Here is a 20,320-nt window from a genome sequence, read left to right on the forward strand (position 1 = left end):
AGGCACAGGGAGTGGTTCTAAAATGCCGAAACAGACCGCCAACTGCCACTGACTCTGTGGTACTTTGATTTGGACAATAAACCTTTTTAATGTGGGGAGGGCTAGAATTTTTATCTTCCTAACAATTGAGCAGAATAGAAAGGTATTCAGAATATGGCTTCGCAAAAATGCCAAAGTCTATGCTAGTAAGAGAGTTTTACTTATGGAAAGAAATGGCCACCCAGAAGGAAGGTTTCATCTGTCTATGACCTTCAATTGGAAGATGGAGAACATTTTCAGAACCTTGCAGATTAGATGGATACACATCATCATTCCCTTCTATGCTTACAAATTGAGTAGTGCAGAAAAGCGCTCTCTCACTCTCTCTCTCACTCTCTCCCCTCCCTCCCTCTCTCTCTGTCTCTCCCCTCCCTCCCTCTCTCTCACTTACTCACTAAAGGCTACTTTTAAGTGATTAGAGTAAAACATGTCACCTTCCTATGCTTTAAGAGAAACAAAATATAGTTAAATAAAACTTTGTCATAATGAAAAGCTACATGTAATGTCTACAACCATTACAAAATTTGTTTGGAGGGAGTTGAAACAGGGTCTTACTATGTAACTCCAACAGGCCTGAAACACTCTGTGTAGACCATCCCAAGCTGGCCTCAATCTCACAGCAGTCCTCTGCCTCTGCCTCCAAAGTGCTGGGATTAAAGTCGAGTGCTGCCATGCCCAGACCAACCACTAACAATTTAGAAATGCATTTTGTAGCCTTTTTCTATATTTAGTCCAGTTCTTCCTTAGGTCAGAACTCTTTCATGCATATGCACAGGTAGTTGCTCTGAGGGTGTGGCATTCAACATTCCAGACTTGGTTTAGAACACACACAACCTGATCTTCTGAGGGCTCCACAAAGGGCTGCTTTCATTCAGATCAAGGAATGAAGTTTTCCTGCTGCATTCTCTCTTTTCTGGAATGCTCTCCCACACATCCAGGGTTTGTTCAGGCATCCAAGGAAATCACTAGAAAGACCTGAACACAGATCCCTTGGCTCTAAGCATCAATTATTTGGACCACCCATCTCACACTGCTCCAGGGCCGGCAGTGCTATTTGCCCATTCCCATAATGAGTATTTCAAAACTTTGATGAAAAATATCTCTTTCTAGGACATGTAGTTTCATTATAGGGACCCAGTCCAGATGCTAATTATGCACATTGATTTTTTGGAAATTTGATAGAATTCTTTCCCCCCCCCCCCCCGCCCCTCCCCCTCCCTCCCTCTCTCCCCTCTCTCTGATGATTACTATACTACTCAGAGAATCTTCCCAATTTTTTCTTATGTTCTTATATTAATTAAAACTAGCTCAGCTTTGCGTAATAAAGTGCTATAGCTATCTATTTTGTGCAATGAGTTCCTGACTTCCTGGTACACAAAGAAAAAGAACCATGAACCAATGCCTTTTTGTTTCAATTCTTTTCTGCTCTTAGTTCCTGGCATTATTTAGCACTTACATGTCAGTAGCTCACATTGCTCTGATTTAGACCGACCACTATTTTTCTCCAAATAGCATTTGACCCAGTGATTCTGAGTTGCTTTTATGAAAATTTGGTCAACTAGTAAATCAGAAATCAGCCACGGTCCTAATCAACAGAGATATTAAATATTCCTCAGGGGTACAGTGAGCATTTTGTAATTTCCTGATACTAGCAACATTATAGATTAAGGATAAATATGTAATTAGAATTTTAAAACGCACGTAATAAAGCCTTTCTTTTATGTTTTCAATTTTGAATCAAATAGAAAACAAGGCTTAATCATCAGAAGACTATGCCCCAAGCTTTTCAGTCAGAGACCCTGGAGTTATACTCAAGGATGTGAACAGGGGAAGGTGCTATGACGCACAGCGCACTGCATTCTGGGGTTTTTCAAAGTGAAACAATAATTACAGCCACTGCTGGATACTTTCATCACTTCTGCAAACATAGCTTTGTGGGATTTTTTATTTATTACAAAATTACTTATTAGTTAAAGGAAAGTATCCTGGAAGAACAGGAACCAGGTTTCCTCTAAGGGAGTGCTGGTGACTAGCATTTTTGACAGTTCCCCATTTTGACCTTAGCCTGTGTATCATGCTATAGCCTCTGGAATTTATCCTCCTCTGATTCTTAGCAAATTATAACGTTAAGGACACCCCTCCCCCGTTATTTTAACCCACATTTACATATGCAATATCTCTAGGTAAAATACAAAGAGTTTTTTGCAAGATTCATTCTAAAGTCTCTATTTCACTTAGTTTTAAGTTTTCTATCTTTACACTTGAACAGCCTATAATTTTTCAAATTTTTAAAAATGAAAAAAAAAATCAAAAAGCACACTTTGTTTCTTAAAGGCTCTTCGAGACAACAGCAGAGTCATGTTACTTCACAATTAGAGACAGAGAAGGGTTAAAACGCTCCCGGGTACTTTGAGAAATGTTCCTTTTTAGTTTCCTTGTTCCTGGCCTAGGCTCAAGCTAGCACGTGACCGGCTGAACGCCTGCCAGCCTCTTTCTTGTTGATCCTCCAGAGACCATCTGTGCTGGGGGCATTGATTAGAGTGTGTCTGCTGGGATTACATCTTTTCTGTTGCCATGCCAACTAATCAGCTGATTTTGGTTACCACAGAAACAAAATGTCAGAGCTCACAGTACGGTAACATGAATTCAGCACAACAGAAATGTTTTCTTAATTGGGGACCCTTTTGATTTTTGGATTCCAACAGAAAGGCAGGTTAAAAAAAATGACCAACTTTAGATAAAAGCTGTATTAATTGTATTAATAAAAATGCACAGAATTTTTTGAAGAAAGAAAGCATTAATTTCTCTTTATTAGCTGTGTTCTTTTTGCACATTTTCAAACAAAGGATACATACATTTTTTCATATGTGCCTCTATTCTGGTTCCTGATTGTTGCATATAAAACAAATCACAAAGCCTTAGGTTGGGTTTCATTTCTACCACAGGTGCAGAGCATTTACCTGGGTCCTGGGACAGAGCTGTGGGTGCGATGTGGGGAAAATGAGCGATGACCAAAATTCTCCTCCATCTTTCAACATTCACGAAAGTCTCTTGATTATCCTAAAAAGAAAAACAAAGTCTTATGTAGTCAACTTGGATTCAGTCAGCTTGGATGCTGTTGTAAGGATTCCCATTTTGCACATGGTATGCCCTGGATAAAGCTGACTCCTTTGACTACAAAAGGAGCCTAAGACATGTGACAGTTTTCCATTTTATAGTCCCATGACAGCCTGTCTGCAAGAGAGAAAGCTCTGCAACTGGTTTGCTATGTCACAGTGAACAAAGGACAGACCTGAACTTGACCCCACAGGCGCTACATTTGAACAGAGTCCATCAGGACTTCTTACCTCTTTGGGAATTTCTGTTCCCACAGAAGCAAACCAGAGCCTGTACCTGCCCTGAGCTGGCAGTTCATAGACACAAAACAAATAGATTTGATAATAAAAAGCCTGACATTTAACTGGTCTAATATTTGTTTAAATATCCAATAATTCTTTCTCTTTAAAAAAAAAGATTATAGCCTCCAAATATGTCTTTTCGCATATTGTCAAGACATTTCACTGTTGATGGCTGGCTATCACTGTCTCCCTCCTGTAAAAGTTGTCACTGCAAGTGACTTCTACCAGGCTAACATTGGGGGGAGGAGTGGCCTAGTCTGCATGCTACTGTTCTGAAACCTTCTTTGAGTTCCTCTCCATTTGTGCTTATTCAGCTCTCATGGTAGCATGCCAGAAAACAGGCTCAGAAGACAACTCCACTCAGAGTTTTGGGGCAGGACGCACACATGCCTGAACTTACCCACAGATTCTGCTAATAGGATCTGAGGTAGAGGTCTTCATGCAGATCATCAGTAATCACCTAACCATGTCCCTCAGATCTTTGCTAAAATGAAGACGGCAGATGCTCACTAGCATCTTTATAGAGCAGAACCCTATTAACTGTCAATAGCAGATCTCCAGGACTAGTTTTAGGACACTATTTCTTCTCACCAGAGGATATGGAAAGTGCCTAACCACTGCCAAGAACAGAGGTAGATCTTTATAAATGGTGGTATTTTGTATTATTCCCCCAAAAGAAAATGATTATCAGTATTTCATAAAACCTTGATGTAAAATTTTAATTGCTGTTTTCTTGGGCTATAGTTTTAGAAATTACTTGATTTTTAAATATTCTTTTAAAAGATTCCAAATTTTCCATATTTGTTTTACACTAGGAATATTTCTCTCAGAAAGTTCGATCAGAAGTTCAATATATTAAACAGATACAATTCAAACTGTTTTGGTGGAGAAAATGAATGGGTTAGGAGCCCAAGCCCCAGAATTTCCCAGAAGAACTGTTGACATACCCCAAGGATACCGTACATCTCAGCAAGCCCACTATGACAACCACTGTCAAAGTTCTCAGTTCTCTGTGGTTGTATTTGTTTTATCTGGACAACTGTGGCTTACCCTCCTTCTGCTCATATCAGGCATGATAGCAGGCAATCCACATTCATAACTCCCTGTGATGTGTTTTCTCAACAACTCTTCATAAGGATGTTGTTTTCTATTGCTATGATAAAACACTCTGACCACATTGGGGGAGGAAAAGGTTTATTTGGCTTCCGCATCTAGACCACAGTTCATCACTGAAGGAAGGCCAGGGCAGGAACCAGGAAGCAGAAGCTGAAGCAAGAAATGGAGAACACTACTTACTGGCTTGCTCTCCTGGTCTGTACTCAGCCTGCTTTCTAATACAATCCAGGCCCACTTCCCCAGGGGTGGCACCACCCACAGTGGGGTGGGTCCTCCTATATCACTCAACAATCAGGAAGATGCCTCACAGACGTGCCCACAGTTCAATTTGATAGAGGAAGTCCCCCAGTTAAGGTCCCACTTCCCAGGTGTGTCAAGTTGACAACTGACAGCTATCTAGCACAGACACTGTTATCCTAGTTCTACTGCTAAGTAAACTGGATGTGTGTGTGTTGAGGGCAGTTTTCCCCAGGATATGTAAAATTTAGAATTCAAATCCAGTGTCAATATCAGTCTGATGTCAAAGCCCCCGTCCACTCTCCTACTGCTTCCCCAAAGCAAATATGGGCTGATGAATGAGTTGTAGCTGTCATCATATCCTCTAGTGCGGCTTCCTGTCTCATAGTCAAAATAGGACAATGGTGTGTAATTGCCTGGTATTTTCTTCCTCTTCAAGGTCATTAATAGTGGTATGTAAAATAGACACTGTGTGCTGAGGATATGACTATCAAAGCAAGATAAAAGTTCCTACTTTGTCACTGATCACTCCATAAGGGAAGAGAAACACTGACACACTATTATGTTTTATTGATCACACATAGTTTTAGGGAGATGAAAGGCAAGCCCTTTATGTAACCAGAACTTGTCATTGATGATGTGATGAGTCAGGGTATACTTCTTACACAACAGTCTGTTTTCTGTGTGTCTGTGACAGATACTGCTGTGCTGGGTTAAGCATTGCCCTCTAGAGTTCCCCTTTGGAAATTACGATATAGTTGGGCAAATTCCCAATAATTCATGAATTAACTTAGCATGAATTAACTTAGGGGAAATATTCTCCCAAATTAAGACAACCAAGATGAGAATAAGAGTGAAAGCCCACATAGTAGGTGGATAACAGAAACAGAGAAGGAGAAAGAACCATACTGTGTACCGGTTGGTTTTAGGCTGGTGTTCCCATAAGACGGCTTTGGGCCTCATGTTTTCAGATGGAGAAACTGAGGCACATAAAGTTTCAGTGATACCAATGATTGGCCCCTCCTGTCTAGTAAGCAGCTGGGCCATCGTTTGAATCTCCTGGCTCTAGACCTGACATTTGCCCTTGTGTGCTAAGGGAACGCTGCCCAAGGACAGAAAAGGACACTACATTGAATAGTTGATGTGAGTCACACACTGTGACTTTTACAAACTGCGTCTTAAATGAACAATGTTGTCTGTCACTCCTAGGTGTGCACAGAAGGCAGGCTGATCTTGGAGTTCACCTTTGATGATCTCATGCGAATAAAAACATGGCACTTTACCATTAGACAATACAGAGAGTTAGTCCCGAGAAGCATTCTAGCCATGCACGTAAGTACTTTGATTTATAGTTTATCTTTTATCCTTTTATTCCCACTGCATCCTACTCAGTGAGGAAACCTAGTTCCATCTGAAAGAAGTCCAGAGACCGTCACACTTGAGTCTTTCTCTCAACCATCAGAATCCACAAGCTCTTTTTGCCTCCTTTGTTCCCAAGCGGTATACAGTTTGACTATTTTTATACATTCCTGAGGTTACCTCAATGCATGGTTTTGTACTTTTCTTAAGTTGCATTAACTCAGTATCAAGTAGTGCTCTACCTGGGTGAGTAGAACTGCTACAGGTAACTGTGGAATGAACTAAAACAGGAAGTGAGGGTTTCAGTTTGACTAGAACCATCTAAGAAGTGAGGGTCTGTACCTGTTGGCCCTTCTGATCTAGGACACTGGGCTTCAATGGGTTTCATTTGGCCGTAAGTTGCATCAACTCTGTTGTGCACCAAAGAGGTAAAGAGTGGATTTGTTGCCTCTCGAGACCCCTATTTTAAAGTTCATTGGGAACTACTCAGGCATAGTCCCTCCAGAAGGATTCAAAAGCACTGACTTACATAGTCTTTCCTCTATAATGTTTGATGCAACAGCTTCTATAAGACAATGTTGTAGCAAAATCAGACTTCATGACCCTGAAAAATGAAAAGGGAGTAAAATAATGGTAAGTGCCATTTACAGAATTCACTATATTAAAACATTAGCTGAAAATTTACTCTGCACAGTCATTCAGTGAGTTGACTTACTATTGTTCCTATTTCAGAAGTGAGAAAAGTGGGGCTCAGAGAAGGGTAATTCATGACCCAATGTTTTTCAGTCCAAACATAGCAAAGCCAAGGTTCTGACACATTTGGTCCTGAATCTAAAAACAGGCTGAGAAGCCAGCTGTCCCCAAGCCTAATGATTTCTTGCTGTCTCTCCAGACCTTTAAACTTATCCTTCTTTTTCCAACTAGTTAATCCCATCTGTGCCCATTTCAGAGCCCCTGGGCCTTCTGCTACACACCCCGTTTCCCACGTCACCACTTTTGACTCACCATACTCAAAGCCTTTCAAAGCTTCCAAAGTCTATTTTCTACCCTCCAGTCTTCTGGAAGAAGTCTGCAGTAACCCCCTTAATTTTTTCAAATTAAACTGAGCAGCAGCAGAGGGATGTAAGTGAGAGCTTAGGGCCTGGTTGAGAGCACATGGAATTGCATTCTTGTTCACAAGTGGCCTTGAACAACTGACATGACGTCTGTGGTCTTTCAGTCCCTTGGTTGCACAGTGGTGTGGTAATGAAGCTTGCCTAGGAGAACCCGCCTGAGAATTGAGTCAATGACTATAAAGCACTTAGGATGATGCTTGGATCATAGTAGTCCTTTGTAGGTATTGGTAATCAGTTCTCAGCAGCAATAGCAATATTCCTCCACCATTGCTTAGTGCCCCATCTTTTGATTACAATGCAGGCTGCTTGTGACTGGTCACGGCATCATGATGTAATGTCTTTGTAGAACCAACTCTTCTTACAATGTCCATAAAGACCCCCTTTCAGAAATTGATGTGAAATGACATTCTCTGACTCTCCTCTCCTACATTTTGTTTTTAATCTATATATACAAATCCAAAGGATAATATCATTGAGTGAAAAACACAGAAAAAAATAAGGTTCTGCTAATATCCCCTAGGTAATCTCATTAGTGCTGGCAGGGATATTTAAGTCTCCCTGTGCAGTGCCACTTGGTTTATACCAGCTAAGAAAGAAGACAGAAAGTCAGCCAAAGATTCACTTTTAAAATGCAACATAGAAAAAAATCTTCTTTCTTTCTGTCCTTTATTTTTGGTCTTGCCAAACACAATTTTTGCTTTGGGATGGTCCATGATATTTTGTATCCCATGTTAAAAGATGCCAGACATTTTGGAAAATATGATACTCACCCTTCTAGTCCTATAGGATGAAAAATACTGAGGACATTGACTTCTAACCTCAGTTTAATGGAGAAGAAAGTCAAAAATTCTCTTGGTGTAGTACATGCCTCTAATCCCAGCACTTGGGAGGCAGAGGCCGGTGGATCTGTGAGTTCAAGAACAGCATGGTTTACATAGTGAGTTCCAGGCCAGCTGGGGTTACAGGGAGACCCTGTATCCAAAAGACAAAAAAAAAAAAAAAAAAAAAAAAAAAAAAGAAGCCTTTCTTGATATAGTATATTATCGTTTGGTATATTTTATGTTATATTACTACATATCATATATTTTTATGGAAGCTGCAAACATGTCAGATATCATCATCAATCCCGGCAAAAACACAGCTGTCACCGTAGGGAACGGGTATGGCTTTGCCAAGTCCAGAGGTACCTCCTTCTCTGGTTCTGACCCTGGCCTCCTGGCAGGGTTCCATGACTTTCGTCTGAAGACACAGGGCCAGGGTTTCTCATGGAGAAATGAACAGCACTTTCCCCTGACCAAATGCACTTCTCAGGCAGTCTTACACAATTGATCCAAAAATGTCCTTGAGTACTAGTCGTAGGTGTCTTCAAAATATAAATTACATTGTCTCCAGCAATCTGTTCCTCCTAGAAAAAAATCGACATCAAGATTGCATTTCTAAGCAGAGGTGGCACTGCCTAGCCTTTTCATGAGGCCATCTCATAGGAGTGAAATATGTAATGTTTTTGTCCCTGTTTAGGCACAAGATCCTCAGGTCCTGGATCAGCTGTCCAAAAATATCACCAGGATGGGTCTAACAAACTTCACCCTCAACTACCTCAGGGTAAGACTGATTAAATGATTCTATTCACTGATTGATTTTGAAAAAAATACTTCAAAGGTTTATTTTCTTTTTTTTTTAATGCATCCTGAACCAGTGTTAAAAATGAGGTATAAACCAGGATAAGTTGCCTGAAATGCAAGCTACGTGGAAAGCTGAGGTAGGAAGATTGCAAGTTCCAGACCTGCCTGGGCTACAAAAAGAGTTCTAGGCTGGCCTCGGGAATTAATGAGAGATTCTCTTTTTAAAAAATAAGGCAAAAAGAGGGTTAGGAATGTAACTCAGTGATGTAGCTCAGTGCTAGAGTGCTTGCCTAGCATGTCGGAGTTCCTGGATTCAATTCCCAATATCAACAAGCAATAAATAAGCAAACAAACAAGGCAGCCCAGGTATATGTTACATAGCTATAGGGACTGTGCCTCTGTGTGTGTGTGTGTGTGTGTGTGTGTGTGTGTGTGTGAAATCAAAGATAGGGTCTAATTAGCAAAGCATCAAACCTGGACTCAGGGCTAGAGTCTTCTGGAGAAATCAACTCAGTGCTGTAATGCAGACATTTCTAAGCCTCACAGACAGTCTGAGCAACACAGAACAGCTGCTCCGGCTTGGATGAAAATTGTTTTCATTTTTTAAAATTATGTATTTTAGATAGAGTTTCTTTTCCATTTAATACTAAGAGCCCCCATGTTTGTCCTAAAAGAGTGCACCAATTTTTTACGATCGGATTTCAACAGTGGAATTACAGTTAGAGTATCTGGTTTCATTTACAAAACCAGCTTTGTGCTCTAGAATCCATGTGAAAGCAGCAGCCACAGTCCATAGGCCCTTGCCCCTGATATATTATCTCCTTCCCGTACAGATTGGCCTCACCAGGGTCTCCACCCCATCACAGCCCCGATGCCATCGCTCTTTATCCTCAGTGTGCTCTGGGTTGCGGGTTTTGTTTTATAGTCATTAGCCCCTCTGTACAAGCATTGCATCTACTGAAATGCTGAAATGCTGCAATTCTTTGGCCATGCTTACTCATCTGTGAATTAATAATGGTGGAAACAGTCTTCCAATTCACTCACACATTTCTGGACACTAAAAATTCAGATAAAAAAGTCAATTCTCTGCCACCAAGAAATTCACTCCTAGGAGGTTAGACTCATAGAATAAGTGGCAGTATAGTAAATACCAGGATGGAAGTTTCCGGAAAGAATTATGAGAACACCAAAAGAAAGATTTCTCAGAGGACTCACTCGGGGAAGTCTTCATTGGAAGGCGATTCAGAAATGGAGTGAGCAGGATGAGTGAAGGAAAACCAGTTGAACGGTCATCCAATGTGTTTGTGATAAAATCTCTACTGTATGAGGAGCCAGACCTTTGTTTCAAGCCTGAGAAGGTCATCTTAGGAGGGGTTAGAGTCAATGAACATCAGTAGTTATTCCCAGTATCTGAAAAATAGGTCACAAGAAATGTTGGCAGGTCTAGGGCCTTCCATATCACAATTATGAAAAAATGATGTGTCAAGGTATGAATAGAGATTCACAATCCCAAACACCTGAAATTTTTAAAATTTGTTTTTATTGAATTTTTGTGTATTTTATACAGAATATCTCAAAGAATCTTAATCATCTTTATACCCCCGTCCCCACCAGCATGCTCCCATAGACACCCCGCCCCCGAAGCCATATACTCCGTCATCCATATTAAGGCCAAATGTGTCAGGTCAGTGTCCCCAGATGTTCCCCTATGCAAGTTCATCCACTGAGGTCTAGTCAGCCTATCTAGAGTCTCTTGTTTTAGGAAGATCAGCTCATCCTCACCCAGCAGTAATCAACTGCCAATGTTTCGTCAGCTAAGATTGGGGTCTGCTGTTCATTTCCCCAGTTCTATTCTGGGTTTTTGTCTGCCTGAGTTTGCATGGGATTTGTTGTGTGCTGACATCATTGCCATAGAATCATATGAGCAGGGTCCCAGGAGCTTGTAGGACTCTGTTTCCATATTGTCGTGTACCTCCTCCCTGGCTCTTACAGTCTTTCTGTCCTCTTCTTCAATGATCCCTAAGCCCTTGGTGCATGAAGTTTAGTATAGGAGTCCTATCCATGGACCAGCAATCTACAGACTCTTAGTCTCTATACTTTGGCCATTTGTAACCTTTTGTGCTCCTGTCCCTCTGCTGCATGAGGGATCTTCATTAATGAGAATTGAGAGATCCATTAGTGTCTTCTTCATGACCCTTGTTCTATGTTCTGTGTGCCTAGGATGTAGAGGTTGCATCGTAGATGTGTCACTTAGGCCTGGGCAATTCATAGACAATGTTTGTGTGTGACCAGTTGTGGTACTTGGTAATAGTCTCCAACTGGTGCAAAATAAGCTTCTTTGATGAGTGGTGACTGGGATACTTGTTTGTAAATATAAGGATACATAATTTGCACATAGCAAGAAATTACATTTGTCTGTGGATGTGATGGTCTTGGGGTTGTCTCTAAGATCTATCACTTCTCCAAACAGCTACCTAATTGGACTAAAATCTCACTCAATGGGAGGAAACTCAAGTATGGTACTGTAAACATAACCAAACACCTGAAATTTTAATATAGTGTGTCTTCTAAGTCACAGAGTTAAACAGCGAGGAAAGCGAGCAGTGACAGTCCACTGGCTTTGTCAAAACGAGTTGTCTTTTTCCCTGTGGTTCTGACTTTTCAGGTGCTCTTCCTTGGTGTTCCTGGAGTTCTTGACTGCTTGCTCAATTCTGGTGGGTCCCATGTATGATTCATGGCTCCTCTTATTCAGCTCCTAGCCCCTGTTCTAAATAAATGTACTAAAGCCCCACTTAAAAACTCAGAATTTCCAGTCACAAATTTTTATTCTGTATCATTCCTATTTGTTCTTAATATGTATCATTTTTTACTCTAAATGCCATTTTTTTCCATTTCCTTATTTTGGAAATATTGTCTTTCAAGTCTGAAGTATTTTTTTTAATGAGTAATTATTTTGTCTATTTCCTTTGGCCTAATTTTCTTAATTTCTAGGATAGAGACTTTTTAAAATATTTTATTTATTATTCTTATTTTATGTGTATGCTTGTATTGCGTGCATGTAGGTAAGTGCACCCATGTCATGCATTGCCCATGGAGGTCAGAAGAAGCTGTCGGATCTCCTGGAACTGGAGTCATGGACAGTTGTTAGCTACCATGTGTGTGCTGGGATTTGAACCCAGGTCTTCTGCAAGAACAGTCAGTGTTCTTAACTGCTGAGCCATCTCTCCAGCCCCAACACACTTTTGTTTAGTGCTGAAGCCATCTTTAGTTACAGCTGTCTTGACTGCCCTCCCTCTAAATCCCTTCTCTGCACCTTGCTGCTTACAGTGCTTCCTGATAGTAGACAGCTAGAGTTTACCGATTCCTACTTGTCTGTATGGTCTTGATGAAGCTGTTGAAATTTCCTGAATCCTACTTTGCTCATATGAGAATTAGGAATGATAAGTCTCACAAGGGTTCCATGAAGACTAGATGACCTGTACTTTGTGCAAAGCTGGTGTTCAGAAGGAACATAAGTACCAGTAACCTTTGGGCTCTCGAGGCAGCTGATCAAGGTTCAGCTTCATTGCTGCTGTTTATTTCTATATAATGTTGATTGAGCACCTTAATTTCTCAGAGTCCTGTGCTTTGCCTGTGTGAATGGTTAAAGATTATTATGAACCCCAACAACTGCATCATAGGTGAAGGTTACATTGATAATGCATGTGGAGAAACTCTAACTTATGAACGACTCTAAGAAATCAAGTAAGTTCATTGCATTTGTTCTCTTTATATCGGTTATGGCCTTGAATTCTTTCCTGAAGAAGCCACATGAAAGATCAGAAAACATGAGAAGTGATTGGTGAATGATGTAGGGTAAAGGAGGGAGCTTGGGGCATGTGCGCTATATTGGACTCCCTCCTGTTAGTTAGGTTACTGTGTCTCTTAGTCTCCAGGTGGTGACATTGTTTTTAGAAGGTTGTGGAATCTTTCGGAGGTGGAAGTGAGTCACTGGGAAAGGGCCTTGAGGTTTGTCAACCTGGCCCTACTTCTTATCTGTGCTGGTTCCTAACTTCAGGTGTAATGGTAACCAGGCTCCTGTACTCCACCTACCATACCCTCCCCTCCATAATGGACTGTACTCCTTTAAGCTGTAAACCAAAGTAAACCCTTCTTTAAACTGCTTCTTGTAAGGTATTTCTGACAACAATGAGAAAAGCTATCACACCCTCCCATCACAGCTATAATCATTATTTTTTGAGATTTTTCAATGCTATCTCCAGGCTTTATGCTTTTGTTATTTTTAAATTAGCCTAACTCTTCAAATGAGCAGTATCAAGTGGGCATGAAAACATTTGAGTTCCAGAGTCTTGTTTTTTGTTAAGGTTTGTTTAGTTTTGTTTTGATCCTGTACCTTTAATTTCCCATGTGAGTGAAGAATTTTATTGTTATTATAGTCATGCCTTAAAGAACATTGGTCCCTGCAAGTCCCCTCCACTGATGGCAGAAAGAATGCAGTCCAGTGTCTAGAAGAACTGGGCAATTAACTTTGGAAAATGATCCCCAACAGAAGGACATGAAGTGGCCTCCAGGAGATTGAGTGCGGCTGGAGTTAGCATTGGGAATCCTGCCAAGGTTTTTTGCTTGTTTGTGTCTTGTTTTCTGTAAGACTTTGACTCCTGGCCAAATATTTCTCTTGGTCTTATTACTGGAGGGGGGACTGCAGTCTAATCCCCTTTCTACCTAAATGCTAGCCAAGGGTTAGCAAATTCACATAGTGAGCGGCGACTAGTCAAAAACTAAAAGACCATGTCATAAGGAGGATGGCAAGCACTGGCATAGCATGCATGTATTGATCTGATACAGAGACCAGCCTCTGAGGGACTCTTCAGGGTAACCAGGATCATCTTTCCAGTCGTTATCGAGGAATTTATGCAGGCTCCTAACAAACAGTGAAATAGATAAGGTGGTTCCCATCTACAGGTACGCTCCACCAGTGCCAAAGATCTCAGAGCTAGTGCAGGTCATAGTGCTTTCTAGAACTTGGGGCTACAATGCTCTGCACCACTTCACTGTGAGCAGGAGGACTCAGGCCTTGGAGACAGCCCTGGACAGATACAGTTTTAGAAAGCCTGAGGATCCAGCCTCGGAACTTCAGTCTGACTCTTCTTTTTCTCCCCTCTACTGTTCCTCTTCCCCCTTTCTCCTCCCCTCCTTTCCAGTCCGTCTCATCTTCCTCCCTCTCTCCCCCACTGAGAGGAGGCAGAGGAAAGCCTGAGCCCTGGCAATGCTCCACACACAGAATGATTAAAACTGGGAACACCCAAAGGGCACTTTTAATTGCATCTAGAAATGGGAACGTCGTACATATGAATATATGGTACAGGAATTCAAATAATTAACTCTAAAGAAGTGAAATAATCAGCATACATACATCATAGCATCCAGTAAACAGTGATTTCTTAAGTCAGGCTGGAGGGAATGACTGTTAGAGCATCTTATATCTAAACATGTGCATGAGATAAGATATATATGACATATAAATTATGGCATCTATCCAAACAAAAACAGTATGTTAGCAGAGTAATCTTTACGGAACACAATCTCAGAGCCACTAGTGCTTAACCTTAAAAGTACAGACAGGGCCTGCATTAAAGAAAGTAATTTCTCAGTCTTGGGACACTAGAAAAGGAGAAAGAAACTGTTGTTAAATAGAATGCTGATTTTCAAGAAGAGATGGCAGGGCGGCGGCCGGGGGGCAGGGGATTGTGTTAGTGGAAGGGAGGCCTGGCAATTGCAATGTTAAGTGCAAGATAGGACCTGAGCTGGCGGTCCTGGAAAATAGCCTTTCCAAATTTTTGGAATTGTCTGGGGCAGGGGGGAGGGGGAGTGCATTAGGGGAAGAAGAGGACAAAGGAAATATTTTGAGCTTTTCTAACTGAATTTTAAGTGGGGGAAATCGACGGGGAATCCGACTAAAACCAGAAGAGAAACTAGCTCACAGATTCCCAGCCAGCTTAACCAGGCTAGAGGTCTTTCTCTGGGTGTGACTTTCTGTTGATTTTCCACTTTGCTGGACACCATCTTCCTGTCCACAGGAAATTGTTTCTTTCAAAACAGCACCTGTGTTTAGATTCTTTGGCCTTGTTGTCTGCCCCTAGTAGAGTTCAGAGAGCAGAGAGGTGTAATAAGCAAACACATGGAAAGGAGAAAGACAGGTGAGGTTAGTAACTTCGGTCTTGATCAAGACAATAAGGTTAGGAATGGCTGTGAATTTGTGCTATAATTGATAGAAAACAAGTAAAAGTGAACACAACATACCTGGTGAAGAAAGTGATCAGTGGACTAGTGTCTCTGAGCCCTAGTATCAGAAAGAGACAGTCCAGTTTTCTTTAATCCTCACAAAAGCCTTGGGGAAGTCTTCTCCATGAATCCCTTTACAACGATACTAAGGCTTGGTCAGGTCCTGGTCAGCTCACATCATACAGAGGGCTATCCACCAAGCTGAGCTGGAATCCCATGTTAACCTAATGTCCTGCCACTGTGTAGAATGGCAAAAATGTCACCTCTCGGCACAGCTGGACTGAGGCCTGGGTCAGTCCTGGGATTTCCACTAAGTTTATACAATAGAAAACATTGAAAACTGCCCAGAGCATGATGGGCTTCAAACCAGGACCTGACTCATACCAATATGACTCTCAGTCCTGTTTCCTTCAAACTTCCTATAACCCCCAGCCTTGAGTCTGTCTGTCATCATTCACTCTTTTCCCAATGCTGGTACCTGACATGCATTTTAACAGGAAAGATCAAATCATATGATTTCTGAAGACTTAAAACCATCTGCCTAAGCCCTCTAGTGGCAGCATAATTGCACTCCAAAAAAAAAAAAAGAAAGAAAGAAAAGAAAAGAAAAATGTTAAAATGGCCTGCAAGGCCTTATGGGATCTGCCCTCCATCCCTGAAAGCTGAAGCACCCCTAAACCCGCCTCTTTCATCTGTTGTGGTTTGAATGTGAAATGCTCCCGTGTGTTCACAGACGCAGTCCCTAGCTGGCAGTGCTATTTGGGAAGACTGAAACCTTCAGAAGACAGAGCCTTACTAGAGGTAGAGGGTCACTAGAGACAGGCCTTGAGATTTTATACCCTGACCTACTTCCTGCCTACTCTCTGCCTTCTCACTGCAGACATGTGACCAGCTGCCTCATGTATCACATGCCATGTCATCCCTTTCTCCATGTACTAATCCTCTTCCTCCCTCAAGTCCCTTCTTGTCAGGTATTTGGTCATGGCAGCAATAAGACCCCATCACACCACATTTCTTCTTGGGACAGCCCCTTTGTGCCTTCTGTCTGCCTACATCATTAGTGGTCGAAGTTCGGCCAGGTGACCACCATTTCTGTGCCTCAGTTCTCTAACATTCCCGTACCTCAGGATTCGTTGGCAACATTAAATGAAATAGAATCAATGCAGCGCTTAGAATGAATCTGAGATGTGGTCGGTGTGTTACAAATGTTTGCTGTTTTGTAATTGCTATCATAACAGTCTAATCCTGCTGTCTCAAAACTGACTAGACTTTTGCATGGCTGGCTCCCAGGTCTCAGGACAAACATCCCCACTCCTGATCACTTTATCTAAAATGACTTCTGCTCGGCAGTTTCTTTCCATCTTATTTTCTTATAGAACTTTTATCACTGAAATGATCTTGCATAATCACCAGTCTCCCCTGCCAGGACTTCTCTGCCTGTCGCTGGAGCAGCAATTGCCCAAAGCAGAAGTCATTCTCTTCCTTCCCAGCACCTAGAACAGGGCTGGACATGTAATCAATCATTTTAAGTATCCTCAACTAAAGATCTGCTTCCTAAAAAGTCAGAAGTGTTAAAGTACAAAGTATGATAAAACCCAGCATCTAAGAGTTGCCATGCCTTTCTGACTGACCCGTCTGTGAGGGCCATTAACTATCCTTGACAACACACACTGAATGCCTGTACTCATTTTCTCCAAGGATATAACATTCATATATCCTATTTACAATTCATCAAGCATGACTAAGCATCTTCTACGTGAATGGGTCTACTCTGGTGTCTAGCTAGCATGTTATCTGTTTGACAAACCATATGCCTACCCAATGAGAGTCATACACAATGTTTCTCACCTCCTTGAAGTTTTTCTTTGGCTAATCATAGTGTAATACTGGCAGTCTCCCCTCTACCTTAGTTCCCAAGGTTATTGAGATGAGAGAGGGTAGAGTGACTCCATAGGTCACCATGGAAACATTTAAAATAAGAGAAAACGTCAACTCCAGAAACCCGACTAAGGCAGATTTTAGCCTTAGAAATTGATAAAGCATTATTCCTTTCTTCTCCCAAACACACCTTTGGATTCCACTTGTGTTTTCCCTGAAAAAGAAATGTGTGGTCAATTACCATAGTCCTCAGCAGGTTTTTTATGAACAGAAACTGTAGGGAGAAAAGAGAAAGTCTCCCCAGGGTTGATAAGCAAAATTTACAATCATGCAAGATGGTAGTAACCAGGTTATACTTCTGTGCACTGTACCTCTGAGCAGCTCTTTAACAATGGGAGGGGGAAGTGACGTGCCTGTTTGGGAGAGAATGTGAAAGATAAATCTATCATGAACAGTGGCCAGTTCCCTCAACAGGGCACTGTGTCCGTTAGCTCTGGATTGTAACGGAAAACAGAAATGACTCCTCTCCTGTAAAGAGGAGTAAAAGAAGTGGAACATCTACCTCCCAAGGATAAAGAATAAATAAGGCCACGTGCACTGAAAAGCTTAGGGAGCTGATGGTTCTCTGTAAAAACAAATTCCTCTCCCTTACTCTCGTAACCTGCCTTGTCCAAACTCTTGCTGTCTTAACTCACAAATCAGTGAGCTTTGAACAAAAGTTCCAATAAATCTTGTGCAATTATGTTCCAACTACTCACTGTTCAAAACACAGGACCAACCCACTGATGCATGCGGGTCACCATCCCCATTACTCCAACCCACTCTCTTGAGTCCTCATTCTCCAAATCTAGAAGCTGTGTAGATTTGGAGGACAAGGAATAATCGAACTGACAGCTACCATTAGCATCACTATCAGCTTCTTGACTAATTTACAAAGAAGAAAATAATATTGAAATTGCTATTTTTGCAAGTCACAAAATGTTAAATATTGGTTATTTCATCTGGTTCACCCCACCATTTAAGAGACAGTATCCCATTAGATAAACACTGGACGCCAGGATTTCTCGCTGCCATTACTGTCATCCAATTCGTATTCAACGTCAGAGCAGTGAACAGAACAGCCATTTACTACCTGACAACTCTGTGCCAGAGACTGCCAATTGTTTCTCCCTCTTCCTATTATTTAAACAAACTTAATGATGTGCATTTTGGACAGATAAAAATCTTCATTTGCCACAAAACTAAAAATATGCAAAAGCCTTTAAAATGTGTGTCTTCTAGCCCTACACATGCCCCCCGCTGCCCCCCACTGCCCCCCTTTGCCACTTCTAGCCCTACGCATGCCCCTGCTGCCCCCGGCAGCCCCCCTTTGCCACTTCTAGCCCTACACATGCCCCCTGCTGCCCCCAGCAGCCCCCCTTTGCCACTTCTAGCCCTACACATGCCCCCACTGCCCCTGGCAGTCCCCCTTTGCCACTTCTAGCCCTACATATGGCCCCCGCTGCCCCTGGCAGCCCCCCTTTGCTACTTCCATTTTTATTCAGTCTGTGTTTTCCCGTGTGTTGCTTTAAACATGCATGCAAATACAAACACATACACACTAGTAATAGCCTACAGCCCTGCACCATGTTGAGCGCTGGCATTGTCTTTATCTCCTAGACAGGAATGTCACTCTAGCATTATATCATAGTGCATGTTAGCCACACTAGGCTGATAGACAACACACTAATCCCTTTCTTTTCTTAATAATGATTTTTGCACAAAGGCAACAAAAAAACAAAACAAAACAAAGCAAAACAAAAAACCCTTAATCTGTAGGAGAAATTCCAAAGAATAAAGTTGTCAGATGGGAAGATATGTACATTGTACTTTTGATGGATGTTGTCAAGTTCTTCAACATAGAGACTGGACAAGTTCCCACTCCCACTCCCATCAGTAGCATATGAGCATGTCTATCGGCACCATTAAAATGGCTCAGCAGGTACAGGTGCTTGCTATACAAGCCTGGTGACCTGGTGACCTGTTAGAGCCCCAGAACCTACAGAATGGTAGAGGAGAGAACAGACTCTACAAAAGTTGTCCTCTGACCTCCACATGCATGCCTTGGCGCATGTGCCTACATACATCATACACATCATACACAAATAATAAAATTTTAAAAGAAAAAAATGCCTATCTTTCACATTATTCAAGTTAGAGGCTATTGATTTTTTATTTTTTTCTAGCATTATAGATGAAAGAAGAGATCTCGTTTTCATTTTAATATGCATTGCTCTTATTACAAAAAAGATTCACCATCTTTTTATATACTCAGAGCCACTGGTGGGGCTGGAGAAATGGCTTAGCAGTTAAGAGCACTTGCTGCTCTTCCGGAGAATTCGGCTTCAATTTCCAGCCCTACATGGTAGCTCACAACCATCTGCAGCTCTGGTTCCAGAGGATCCAATGCCCTCTTCCCGCCTCCACAGGCATTGCACATACATGGTGCGCTTACATGCTTGGCAGGCAATGCATTCACCTGCATAAATTAAAATTTAATTTAAAAGAATTCCTTCGAGTAAAAAAATGAATCATTTCATGCGAAAGGTTATGTTTTTTACTCTTTTCTCAATTGGATTCCTTTTCTTCTGCACACACGCACTACTCTACACACGTGCACATATACATATGGGGTTATATTTTTGGATCTGACTTTGTTGTAATATGAATGAAATTACAGGGTTTTTATTTTGTTTGCTTTATCCGTTGACTATTTTGTTGTTGTCATATGTGTGCACGTGTGTGTTAAATGAAGCAGTAGTCCCCCTACGTCCTGTTTTGTGTATTGTGCTTAGCCCTCTCGGAGGAAATGATAAGAGATACTGTTCTGTGTGTTAATACCACTTTTGCAATTGGGGACCTGTTTTTTATCCTCAAGCAATTGATCTTCCTGGAACTTGAAAAGCTATTCAGTTATCCACCCTTCATTTATTGATTGGGACATACTGTCCTCAGGGGTTTAGATTGCTGCCTTTAACATATTCGAACTCGCACTAAGTATATGAGTTCATTTCTGGACTTTCTTACTGTGTTACTTTGTCTTTACATTCTTCACCTGACACTAGATTTCAGAAAGGACTGTCACTTCACATGTTAGTATCTGGTAGAATTGGTGTAATCTTATTATACTTCTTGGAGTCTCAAAAATGTTTGCTTTTCTTCTAAACTAGAATTTATAACATTTTTAAGTTGACCTGGTTTGCATGCCAACAAAATTATTATATTTTTTGCAATG

The 20,320-nt window shown here is 41.4% G+C and overlaps 1 protein-coding gene across 10 annotated transcripts in view; it reads left to right on the forward strand.

Annotated features, from left to right (window-relative positions):
* Ldb2 (LIM domain binding 2) overlaps positions 1–20,320 on the forward strand; it is a 375,355-nt gene that overhangs the window by 302,859 nt on the left and 52,176 nt on the right. For all 10 annotated transcript variants that reach the window (XM_008826878.2, XM_008826869.3, XM_008826874.3 and 7 more), the window contains exons 4-5: positions 6,000–6,122; positions 8,783–8,866. In XM_008826878.2, coding sequence (XP_008825100.1) covers positions 6,000–6,122; positions 8,783–8,866 — 207 coding nt within the window. The remainder of the gene's footprint in view (positions 1–5,999; positions 6,123–8,782; positions 8,867–20,320) is intronic.

This window comes from Nannospalax galili, unplaced genomic scaffold, assembly GCF_000622305.1.
Source record: "Nannospalax galili isolate Female #2095 unplaced genomic scaffold, S.galili_v1.0 scaffold271, whole genome shotgun sequence".
NCBI lineage: Eukaryota > Metazoa > Chordata > Mammalia > Rodentia > Spalacidae > Nannospalax > Nannospalax galili.